The sequence below is a fragment of the Heterocephalus glaber genome, unplaced genomic scaffold, assembly GCF_053883595.1.
Source record: "Heterocephalus glaber isolate CG9 unplaced genomic scaffold, H.glaber_assembly_v1.0 deba00000331, whole genome shotgun sequence".
Lineage (NCBI taxonomy): Eukaryota > Metazoa > Chordata > Mammalia > Rodentia > Bathyergidae > Heterocephalus > Heterocephalus glaber.
Window position 1 is genome coordinate 23,499,499 of NW_028258142.1, and position 13,173 is coordinate 23,512,671.

The 13,173-nt window shown below is 43.0% G+C and overlaps 1 protein-coding gene across 31 annotated transcripts in view; it reads right to left on the reverse strand.

Annotated features, from left to right (window-relative positions):
* Positions 1–13,173, reverse strand: part of Nedd4l (NEDD4 like E3 ubiquitin protein ligase) — a 353,886-nt gene that overhangs the window by 75,902 nt on the left and 264,811 nt on the right. For all 31 annotated transcript variants that reach the window (XM_004858402.4, XM_087189046.1, XM_004858400.4 and 28 more), the window contains one exon: positions 4,428–4,478. In XM_004858402.4, coding sequence (XP_004858459.1) covers positions 4,428–4,478 — 51 coding nt within the window. The remainder of the gene's footprint in view (positions 1–4,427; positions 4,479–13,173) is intronic.

Genomic DNA, 13,173 nt, shown 5'->3' on the forward strand with positions numbered 1-13,173 from the left:
CTCTACCATAGAGCTAGATGGAAAAGCTGGTCTTGTCTATGCAAGCACCCTCATATCACAGGAAAGCAGAGGCCCAGAAAGGAACACTAACGTGGTTAAGGTTACCTAGGGAACTCACCCACCCCCTGACAGAAGTGAACAATGTCTGACAGAGTTCTATCTTTTAAAGCCCAACCTTGGGAGACTTCTTAAAGAGCGTGGACTTGTGGTTCCTTACTTCCCTGACCTGAAGAAAGGGTCAGCCTACTAACCCTATTTGTTTGCCCTTTCCTTCACTCCTCCATTCAAAGTGAAATAAAATGGAAAAAGACATATTAAAGATAAGCAAACCACCCGGAATAGAAGCAAAGGAAATAGAGGTCCCTACTGTTCTAGACAACTTGACTCTTATTTCCTATCCATTTTTTTCCACACAAAAAACTGGGAGGACTGAATCTTATGGCCAAGAATGAAAGTAAATCATAATTCTAAAATTATTCTTTCCTTTAGAAGCACCTGATAAGTACGAAGCGCTGATGAACATATGGTCAAAGCAGGAAAAGAAGTTCATTTGTTCTCATGATCACTTCTTTCTTTTCCTGCTCAGGATAATGACAACAGGCCCTGCAGCTGTTAACTGAGACAGTGATTTTCTACCATGCAGAGTGCCCAGCTTCAAAGACCCTCCCTGCCCTCTCCTCTCCTAGCTGCCTCCTAGTCACACAGGCAGAGCACCAACTTGGACTTGCACATAATGGTCCATAAGGCCCAGCACAGCATTTAATTAATCTAGGTGTCTGACTCTTGGCGGTAGGTGGCAGAGGAGTGTTAAGGGCCAGCTCCATGGTACCGGAATGCTTGTGCTGCCAGGAATCTCCCCCCACCCAGGGGTGTGCTGCTCAGTGAGCCCACCGAGGGGAGGGGCTCTAGTCAGCCTGGGAGGGTTCTCTGGGTCAGGGAAGTTATGGTTACAGATGGGGACATCCTAGGAGAGCTTAGTCTCAGAATCTGAAAGCAAAGTTTTATATTGCAAACATCAATATCCACTGGCAACTGCAGGGAGAGGCCTTTGGAATTGTGGTTAGGAAAAGTTCTTCAGCAGATGTCAGTTAGGAGGGCAACAGTATTTCTTTTTCAAAACTACACACACAAAATAGACAAGACAGAATGTTTAAATTATTAAAAATAATTTTCTAACAATCACGAGTGTACATGCAGTTGCTTTCTGCTGTCTTGACTTCTGTCCATCACATTTCTGATTGAGATAAGAGCTTCATTCAACGCTGGCAATGTCCATAGGCCAGAGGCAAAGCAGACAGCAGTTTTGCTTTAATGAATAAAGGTCTGTAATATTTTTGGCAACAAGATAATGCCTCATTCCTACTCCGAGATGCCTTAAAATAAATTGAGTATCTACTTCAACATGGAGGGACGGTCAATTGAGTATTTTTCTGCTAGAGATTTTGAAAATAACAAAAGATTAATTCTCTTTATTTCTATGTCTCAAAATTTGAGGACTTTTCTTATTATCTAAATTAAATATTTTCAGTAAGTTACATGTATAGAGTGAGAGAGAAACAGCCCCAGTGAGGGAAAAGGAATAAAACCATGCCAAGGAGCCCAGGTGGGCTGGGGAACTGTCTCACCTAGTTTCCTTAATAGTGAGAATTATTATCTGAGGACAACAGAATCGTATTTTTTTTCATCAGTACTGGGGATTGAACCCGGGCCCTCTGTACTGTGCTACATCCCCAGTCCCTTTTTTATTTTGAGATATGGTTGCTAAGTAACTAAGTTGCCCAGAGGTAGGTCTAATTTATGATCCTCCTACTTCCACCTCCCAGAGTACAGGACTGCAGCTGTGCACCACCCTACCCACCCAGAGTCACACATTTCTGATCTAAGTCAGGGTATGGTGGTCTGATTTTCATACATGCTGTCCAATGTGGTCATCACTGGTCACGTGTGACTTAAGTTTAAGTCTTACTTAAAACGAAACAGAATGATAAAGTCAGCTCTTCCATCATATTAACCACATTTCAGATGCTCAAGTGCCACCTGGGGTTCCAGTAATAGTGGTACCAGGCCACGTGAGGGAAGGAACTGCTATACTAATCCATCCTCAAACAACAGAATCCTCTCCATCAATAAGTATGTACTGAAGGAGTGGGTTCTCTAGCAGATGACAGGGCCATATAAAATCAACTGATAATCATACCCTCAATCAGATTCCTGTATCTTTAAAAAGGCATGGGTGGAGCAGAGGAGAAAAATTACCACCACATTTCTGCCTCCAGTGGTCTCCTTCATTACTAATGAGACAACTTGGGGCACTATTTTCACCTTTCTAATTTTCTTATTTGAAATTTGATGATTCTGACAAATGCTAAATCTAGAGGCCATATATAACCGGCCTTGACAATGGTTGTATACTATCATGAAATGACCATCCCTTATTCACTCTATAAAACATTCAAATGCTAACATCCACTTCACATTCTCACATTTGTCTATTCTCACACAAAATGAATGATGCTGTGAAATGTTCCCACAAGTGTCCTACACGTACAATCAAATATGCACACAATAGCACCCCAAATTCAGGGCCCAAAGGCCTCGTCCATTCAGAATATGCTACTTGGGTTCTACCATCACATAAATGATAAAGAATATACCTTCACCCATTCCTTTTGTTTTATTTGTGGTCCATCTCCCTGAATGTAGCTGGCTTGAAAAAAACTAGTCAATCTGAAGTATAGGAATTATAGTGTACCAATGAAGGTTACTTTTGGGGAGGACCCACTATTTCACTGACTTGGTTCATGTTTGAGTAATTAAGTCCTCGTCAGGTGGTCTCTGTTCCATCTCTTTAATTTGTTGGTTTCTATTCTGACCCTGAGCCTCAGCACCATTTTCTTCTTTGAAAGCTCACACTTGCTTCCAACCAAAATCAAAGGTGAACTACTCCCTCTTCTTTAACTCTCTGGACGCCATATCCAGTCTTTCAGGGCCAGTCATTACTGAATCACTCTAACAAGGGCTTGTTAGAGCAAGTTGGTAAAATTTTCACTTACTTTTCTTAGGGAGGATTAATAAATAATCCCCCCTGCCCCCACCAAGATGTGTTTTTTAGAGAAAAAGGTTGCTGGGGATATTCACAAAAAAACTGGCTAGCCAACTAACATTGTCCAATAGCATGAGATGATTACAGCTTCGACCTTAAGAGCATAAGCAGAAGACCTACTGGTATGCAAAGACATGAAGAGTCTTTCCTCACAAATACTGAGACATTCACATGCTCTCAATGGGACCTGGAAAGAATAATTGAATTTCTGACAGTGTATAGAATTGGTCTCATGCAGAAGTCCCACACAGGCACACACACTTTTCTTTTCAAGACACCTTTAAGCTTCAGGTTTTTTTTACAGAAACAAATAAAATATTTTAATGCTATCACTCTTGCTTCCCATTCCTTGCAAGGGAATGCTCTTGAAACCTTTCTTCCTTAATAGCTCCCCTGAGTAGGAATACACTGCTTGCTATCACATTCCTTCACAATACATCTTCAAAGCTTGCTTGGGAAGATCTAGTCTTGGTGTGTAACATATGGGAATAGCCACAGTTTACAGGGGAAGGCTGCGCTAGGTGGTATAAGTCATTTTAGATTATGGACTATTTATGTTTTGCACCCACACAAAGGATTTAAAAAACACAATGCCCTTGTAGGGCAGAAATATTTGACCCTTCTCTCTCAGCTACTACTTCTGCTATGAGTATCTGTGCTGCCCAGGGGAAGAAGGCCAAGAGGAGAGGTAGAGGAATCTAGAAAACTGAAGCTCCACTAGGGGCTCTGGTCTTCTCCCCACATCCTATCTACTGCCTCTGGTTGCACATGACACCCAAATCAGCAGTTACAGTCAACAGCTCTGGCTGTTTTGCTCATTTAAGCAGATACGAATGGGAGCAGATCAATGAACATGAACAATGTTTTTTTTGTTTCTATGCTGAGATAGCCACAGGCTCAAATCTGGGAAACACCAGCATGGTGCCCGTGAAAAGCACCATGTGCTTTTCCAGACAAAAAGAACAGACATCGACCTAGACCCAAAGGATGAATGTGGAAGCAAAGACATCAATGGGCAAGAAGAGGGGCTTGACAAAGAACAGGGTCATTCTGTAGGGTGTCATATGCACAGGTAGAGGAGCTACAGGACCCAAGATGGGGAGCTGCGGATGCCGGTAGGACAAGGACAGCTTGCATGACTCAGACATCTCTATCTATCCCCTTGAGAGGGCTGTTCTTGAGCAAGGAACAAGGGCCTGTGGACATGCTCCTCATTCAGCCTCTCCATCAGGCTGGGGGTATGCCACTCTGCAAATACACCAGCTGGAAACAGTAAGAAATCACTCCCCACGCTGTGCAACACAAAGCATGTAATTGTTCTTACCGGAAGGTGACTAAGGGGCACGTCCACCTGGCCCAGGAAGTCGTCTCGTGTCTGTAAAGAAGAGAGCAAAGAGTTAATGTTGTCATCTGTTTACCACGTGTCAGTATTTCTTAAAAAAATATTTCATTACACAAAGAATCAGAGGTCCAGGGCCTGACACTAGATGATGCACTGAGGAGGGTCGAAGGCAGAGGACCAAGATGAAACACAGAAAGTCATGCCCAAGAGACCTGGGAAAGCTTGTGCATAGGACCGTTAGCTGACTGAGACTCTGGTTAATGCCTACTACAAAACTGAGTGATAAGGAATCATGCCTTAGGGCTGGGAGCATGTGGTTAGTCAGGCTGGACTCATAAGGCTACTGAGATTTTGGGGGTAGAAGCTGGGCCCAGTTTAAAAAGACAGGGAGGACAGAGAGAAGGAAGGGAAAGGGGATGAAAGAAGGAATTAAGATGTGTCAGGTACATGTACCACCTATGTAAGCGTTATGTATTGCACACATGTACTAATAAACTAAAATTAAAAACAACAATAAAAAAAAGAAGACAGTACAAAAATATGAGGAACATTTTAAACAGGTTATTTGTTCAACACATGTTATAAACCAAGAGCTTCCTGACAGCTGAGAGCCTAGGAAAAAGTATGTAGCTTAGCGACTAATAAATCTTATAAACGACAGATGATAAAAACAAAAGCCTTTTCAATCTAGTAAGTATACTGCTTGACAATGCACTTTTGAGTATTAGGTCCTGTACGCTGCCCACATGCCCTGTCTTTCCCTCTTTCCAACTGCCACCCAGCATGTTCCTGGCTGACTTCAACAGGAGCCCAGTGGAACTCATTCGGAGATGCTCCCTCGTCCCCTGAAACACTGGGAATCATTTGGGAAGTCATAACTCAAGATTCAGGAGACCGACAGGCATGCTGACACCATGTCCTGCAGTTACAGTGCTTACAGCAAGGCCTTGGGTGTTCAGATGATCTGAGGTGCGAGTGGACTAATACCACCCTCACAATGAAGCATGCAGCTGCCCCCACACACTCACAATGCACAAACACTCGAAGTTCTTTACACGTAATCAAACTCACCCACAGCTAGCTGCAGATAAGCCAGAGTCCAGATCTCATCACTCCAAATCCTAGGCTCCTATTTTCACTCTGTTGGTTCACTGAGAAATATGCTAATTTACAGAAACTACTTTCCAAAGGTACTTGACAAAACTTTTTCTTCTTCCATTTAGAGAAGCAGCAGGTTAAAACAGACAAGATTTACTGAAATGATTTCCTCTCACCTTAGGTATTTCCATTTAGGTTTTAAACATTTGATAACTAGAAAGCCATCCATCTCTTCTAAATGAAGCATGAATGATAATGAAAAATTAAAGTTAGCACTGGCCGGAAATGCATACTCCTTCGTAAGATTTTCAGTTCTTATATTTTCTCAGCTTTATCTGCCACAACCTAACGTAGGGATGCCTCATGAAGGGTGTAAGGAAAGTGTCACCAAGTTCTGAGTGTCCTCCTGGAAGCAGCAGTCATCAGAAGGCCTAGAAAATGATGACAGTTTTGCTGCCCAGCTTGCAGACAGTCCCCACTGCCCAGTGACTCACAAAGGTGACAGTCACACAAGGAGTTAGGGAGCCTGATCATTTGTTCTCTACTTGGCTGATTTCATTGCCATTCTATTTAAAAAATTTTTAATTTTAAAATCATTTTTAGTATATTTTTGAAGTATGCAATGATTATATTCCTCATGAGGAACTGGTAATGTTACAGGTCATCTTAATTATTTTTACTTCCCCTCTCTCCATTTGTCAGTCTCCTTCTCATTAGCAAAAGATGTTTCCTATTATCTACCTTTAATAAATGTCAGTTAACCATACCATCCAAAAAGAAGTGGAAACCGATTGAAAATTAGCCAGAAACTGAGTGTCTACCTAACTCAAGCACGTTGGTATTGCCACTTATCCCCTCTCCCTATGTTCACCACCCCTATGTTCATCATCCACCTGCTACTGCTAATACATGAAGGAGGATACAGGATGCAATCATCTGGAGACATTACTATTCAAAGCTCTATTTCACAACCTGATATCTATAAAACTACCCATGAATCAAAATGCATTTGGGCAAAAATTCACAAAACATGTGTGCCCATATGTTTTTGTTAGGGAGATGGAGTTCTGAATTGACAAAATAGTTAAGCTCTGCCCATATATAAAGGACAGGTGCCCAAAAAAGCCAGTTAGAACAGTACCTGCTTCCACGGCGCTCATCCTAGTCAGGCTCTATGTGAAAGCTGCAGTGAATCCCCGAAGCAACCGCAGGAGGCAGGCGCAATTACTGTGCCCACTTTACTGATAGGAAACCTAAGCTGTGTTTCACCTACTGAGGTTCCTAACTGGGCACACATTCCAGGTATCTCTGTAAGTGGCAGGAAAACGGAATGCACTAGTTTCAGGCTTCTCCTTGTATGCTGGCTCTCAAGGGTGGAGATGAGCAGAAATTCTAATGACAGCACAGATTCTAATGACTTCAGGGGGTTCTGTTCAAGTGTTTGCTGGGTCTGTCATCTTTCACACTACTTCTGACTGCACCTGCTCCTTTCCTCAAAGGAAACAGTTTACTGAGTTCCCAGAGGCACTGTGAAGCTGTGAACCTGATCCTACCTTATCAATTTCCTCATCACACTGAAAAGACAACTTCTGAAACAGTCAATGACAAAAGAACTTCACCATTAAAGGAAACAAAAGGCTCTTATTGGTTTGTATCAAGGGAAATGGAAATAAAATTAGTTTTTAAATAAAATAGGGATAAAGTCCAAAACAGCACAGGGACCAAGTAAGAGGGCTTAAACCAACATTCCATCAGTTGGTGGGAGATGTGTTTGGCTGAGAGACCTAGGTTTCAAAATGTCCACTGCTGCCCAAACTACAGAAAGAACAAGCCATAAGATACTTAGGTTAAGGCCACTATTCCAATTTTTACAAATGTCTTCAACATTGCAGAAGAGATACAGTAGGGGATGAGAAGCTCCTGGAGACCCTTATATCACAGGAGGCAAAGGAGCATGGAAGGGTCACCTCAGACAATTGTGTGAAGGATCTTGCCTGGGGCCCTGCAGACACAGTGTCTGAGGTCATTACAACTTTTTTAGGACACCATTGTCACAGTACTGACATTTAAATCAATGTTACAGAGACACATTAGTCAAATCAATTTTCATTCATCCACATTAGGAAATTATTTCCACTGAGGCTCATGTTAACTAGGAAAACCAAATTAATCTCAATGCATACAGTGAATACTGGCATTCTTTGTGGTTTTTTTCTTTCTTTCTTTTTAAAGCAGAAAAGGGCTGTGAATTCCAACTTCCTAGTTGTTAAACTGTTCTCTAGGGTGAAAACATACAGGTTCATAACCAGGGCATATAATCCCTTCTAATGAGCCATCACATATTTATTCAATATAATGACAAATGCAAGGGAGCCTCTGAAATTTTATATAACGTAAAACAAAAATCCATATTCCATTACTGAAAAAGTGAAATACATACACAAGTCAAATGCTATCTCTTTTAGAAACTGCTCCCTAAATACTGATTAATTACTATCAAGGCCACCCTTCCCTCCTTTTCAACACAATGATATCCTCTTAAATGAAAAAGAAGGAGACCATGGTACACCATATTTACGTACAGCTATGCTGCTACTGTATATGAATGTCACCCACCTGAGGCCTGAGGACAATTACTGTACTGAACATTTCCCCCAGAATCTGCAGTGGCCAGAAGTGCCAGCACCAGAGTGGACACCAAACTTAGTCACCCTCACAGAATAAACAAGATTCAATTTTCGGAAGGACACATCCACTCAGGGGACCACACAGACTCTTGATCTTTGGGATGGAATTGCAATTCAGGTTGGGACCCGAACGTTACTACACACCCACAACCTGTGAGTGCACGCTTTGAGTTTCCCATCCAAGCTCAGAGCCAGGGCAGGGGACTGGGAGTGGAAGAAAGCACCAGAAGTCAGGGAGGGTGCCCAAGGGTCACACTGGGGCCATAAACCACAACCGGTGTCTTAGTCAATTTCCTTATTGCTGGGACAAAACACCTGACAACTGTAACTTACAGGATGAGAGGTTTATTTTGGCTCATGTTCTTAGAAGTTTAAGCCCACAAGTGGCTGGCTCCAAAGAAGAAAACTGCATGGCAGGGGGGCATGGCAGAGGAAAAGCCGTTCTCATGGCAGCCAGGAAGCGGAGAGCCAAGGGAGAAGGAAGGCAGATACACCTGTTTCGGGTCACACTCACAGCGACCAGCCCCTTCCAACCAGACCCCGCTTCCTAACAGCAAGTCAGCTATCATGCCCTGTAATCAAATTCCCTTCTCAACAATTGAGGTTTTGGGGCCATTTGAGATCTAATGCATAAAATTATGCAATGGATAGGAAAAGGTATCAAAAGGCACTGGTGATTCTCAGAGAAAACATCTCTGTGCAATACTGTGGCTATGTATTGAGGCAGTATTCTTTAAACTGTGAGTTTCAACCCTACAATGATTTATAAGAAGCATTTTTGGTTTTTCTGGTGCTGGGGATTAAACCCAGGGGCAGGTAAGCATTCTACAATTGAGCTACACCCCTAACCTTCCCTCCCTTCTAAAATGAAGTATAACTGAACGGAAAATACTAGTGCCTCATATGGAATACAAACAATTCTGAGGAGCTAATTTTAGTTACATAAATATATAAATGTGTGTACTAAATGGAGACATAAGATTAATTTCTTTTTATGCGCCAACACCAAAAAGAATCTGAGAGCCACTCAACTACAGAAAATGAAAACCCTGTAATGCCAGCCCTCTAGGAGGCTGAGGCAGGAGTACTATTCCAATTCTGAACCCAACTCGAGCAATGTAGTGAGAACCTATCTCAAAATATGAATTAAAAAGAGAGGTGGGGATATCGCTTAGTGCTAGGGCCCTGGGTTCAATCCCCAGTACCACACATATCCACCTACCCTCCAAAATAAAACAAAACATCCAGAACTACCAGTTGCCTGAAGTTTTATCCTAGAAATCACTGAGGATTGACTTCCATTATTACAATTTCTTAAGGCAAATGGAAGCGAAGGATAGAGAATATACAACATAAGCTACAGAATCAGAATTTCAGGGTGAAAGGGGAGTATGGTTACATTTATAAGTCACACATCAATGTAAATATCAAACTGTCTCCACCACAAAGGCAGAAAAAACAGCTTCTGGTCTCCCACTTGACTACCAAATACAACCTCTGCACCTGTTGCCTACTTCCACAGCACAGGCTCCCTGGCTGGCACTGGCTGGTGCCGACTGGACTGTGTGTGTGTGTGTGTGTGCGTGCGTGCGCGCGCGCACACGCACACACACATGCACACATTTGTTTAGAACAGCTTGTGTTCTGAATTATCTAAATAATATACGGCTTCAGTAATTTTCACAGAAGACTCTTAGAACAAATGTTAAAAATACAGTGAGCCTTCAACAGCTTAGCCTCTGGGGAGTCACCGGCCCTCATGATGAATTCCTTCTTTAGACCCCGTCTCACTCCTCAGTAAAGCACAACGCCCCCTGCCATAACATACTACAGGAAAAAGAAGATCCTTATTTCTCCCTCCAGCTGACAGGCACATCAGCCTCCGTCATGTGGACATAGAGCTCTGAGGCTCACAAAAACACCAGGAATTCAGTTTGGCCTCCACCCACACTCTGCCCTGCAAGAGCCATGGCCTCAATGAGCCTCCGGCTTCGAGCTGAACGGCTTCAAAATTTGTAGATCATTGACATGTCTAAATTAAATAAGTCCACTAAAAAGAGTCATGATAAAATGTTCTCAGAATGTACATGCTCATACCCAAATTCCCTTCATATATGCACCAGGACATAAAAGCAAACAAATTTCAGGAACTTTAAAAGGAACACAAACAGACACACACTGCTAGCTCCTCTGCCATTTAGGTTTTAGAGAGAAGGGCTGATATCTGCTATTCACTGCAACAAAGTAAGGTGTGTCCTGGAGACACTGGTTCTTATTTACAACAACAAACAAGACTTCCATGTCAACAAAATATCACAGCAACTCACAGGACTTTTATAGGCTCCAGTAAAAGCACACTGGATAGGCAGGCAAAACTACACTGTGCTGGTTCTATCTGCCATTAGGAAGACCATCTATTTTAAGGGATGCTTCTCTTATAATTCAAAAACCAAAAGCAGAAGGAGCAGTCATAGATGGAGCAAGGAGCAGCTGTGTGGGCAAAGAACAGAGCAGTTTGGTAGCTGAAGTCTGGCTGTGGTCCAGGAACACAACTAGGCCAGTACTCGGGCTGTGAGAGTAGTTCTCAGTGGGCTCAAATGGGGTCCCAGTTGTTCCATATGCCCAGCTATGATGTTTGGGCCTCATGCCCCTTTTGCCTGGCTATGGATGGTAGAGCCTGCCCCTCCACTCCAAATATAAGTATGCTCCAAGGTCAACAGAAGCTGTAAATTGCAGTTTTAGCAGAACCATTTGATAATCAGAATTTAGCACTCAGTCAACTTGACGGGTACAAATGCTGGGAAAGAACTCTGGGAACCAGAACCATGATGTGCACAGCCGTGCTGAGCTCAGAATCTTTTCCTCATTGGCACCCTTCAGGGAGGCCAGCCATAGATGCACGCACTCCTCATACCATGGTGCAGTCTGGAAAATCCACAAAGCATGTAGCTGCTCCATAACAGGCACGACCAGAATGCTGCAGGAATCCCAACAGGGAAGTGGCCCATTCTGCTCAGGGTCAGGGTTGGTATGACTTCAGGGAGGATATAATCTTCAAGCAGGGTCATGAAGCAGGAGTTTGCCCAAGGACAGACAGGGAGGAATGGCCAGGTGCTGCAGTAGAAGCATCAGGCCGAAGTAGTGAGGCACTGAAGAAGCCCACACGGAATGGGTGAGATCTGTGCCACCGAAGCTTGGGCCACTGGGAGAGGGCGTGGACAGAGAGGGAACAAGGGACAGGTCTAAAAGGCCCTAGGTAGCTCACTTAGGTGAGCAAAGACACAAGTGGATATTAAACACAGAATGAATGGCAAGGATGCATCTCAAAAGGCTGCCTGAAGGGGGCACCAGGCCAAGGAGAGCATGAGGACTTGCAGCTGTGGCACCATGATGGTCCAGCCCTGCAGGAAGGGAAGGCCCAGAGTCCGTGAGAAGCTTTCCACTCCTGAGCTTTCTTGCCAGCAGGGCAAGGTTGTCTGCAAGGTGCCAAGCACAATGCTCCTCAGCAATCAATGTTCCTGACTCGATGCTGACATAAAGCAGATGTGAAAGATGGTGGGGGATGGGTCCACATGGGGGTGTGTGGCCAGGTCACTGTCCCACCCAGGCAGTGTGGCTGTGAGAGACACAAGATATCCTTTCACCCTGACCATCATCACTTTCACCTCCCTATCTGTGAAGTCTTCTCATCCAACCCAGACCTAGGAGAACTGATTGTAATCTACAACTCTGCATGCTTCAAGGGAAGGAAGAGGTTGCTGTTTGTCCCTCCAGGTTCTGGGGCATGGCCTGGCATCACGGTTATGTGTTACATCTGTCTCACATCTGTCCAGCTGCACAAAAGCTCCCAGGCAAAGGCCACTGACAGCACCTCATAAAACTATTCTGTAAAAATAAAGCAAATGTAGAAAACCTCAGGCATTACTGTCATTCTCTTATGTATGCTATTCCTCCATTGCTTCCTTGTGAAAGTAATGTTAAATTAAATGAGTAAACTAAAACTTTTTAATGAACATAATGTGCTTAAAGTAAGGTATACATTCTCATATATTCTGCTTGCTACAAAGCAAACAGATCTCAGACTGAAGTTCAAAGTTAACTTAAATGTAAATGTGTCCCTGGGTTCGTTTAGAGATTTAACATTGTTTAATTCTGTGTTTCTGGTTTTATGGTAGAGTATGCCTTAATTTCTCAAGATTTCAGGATAATTTTCTTAGCATAAATGTCTCATTTCTTCTCTAGAAAAGGTTTAAAATCAAATTTTCTCCAAGCAATTTTAACATTAAATGTATAAAGACAAAGAAAAAAATTCTAGATTGCATATTTTCTCTCTGAACTTACCCACTAAAGAACAGATCTTAATAACCTGAAATTATTAGAGACAGACACATCCTTAGTAACATCTGCAGCGACAGGGAATGATTGAGATAATGGGAAAAAGTGAACCCAAGTATACCATGGGCTCAGTGTCATTTTATACTTTGATTTCATTACTAAAAGCTTTCCTCACATATCTCAGGGCATGTGAGACTAGCAGTCTATCTCACTGCCTGGCTGGACAATAGTTTGGATGTTTGAAAAACTGTGAGCGACAACAGACTGCACAGTAATGTAAATGCAGTGTGGTTTCATCCTTGGACTTTTAGTGTCTGAGACTCTGAACCAGAGCCTTATGTTTCTGCAAGGACAGTAACTGATTTTTTCCTAGAGGCTCCTTTAAAACAGCCTCATGAGGGCCAGGGATTTAGCTCGGTGGTTCCGCCGCCTGCCTCCACAAGTGCAAGGACCTGAGTTTGATCCCCAGTACCAAAAACAAACAAACAAACAAACAGCCTCATAATAAGAGTTTTGGCATCCTTGGCAGATCCTTTGAAGTCTTTTTTCTCTAGTGGCCATGTTTTGGCAGAAATCTTATCTCTGGACAGTGGGCTCCATCAGAGTTT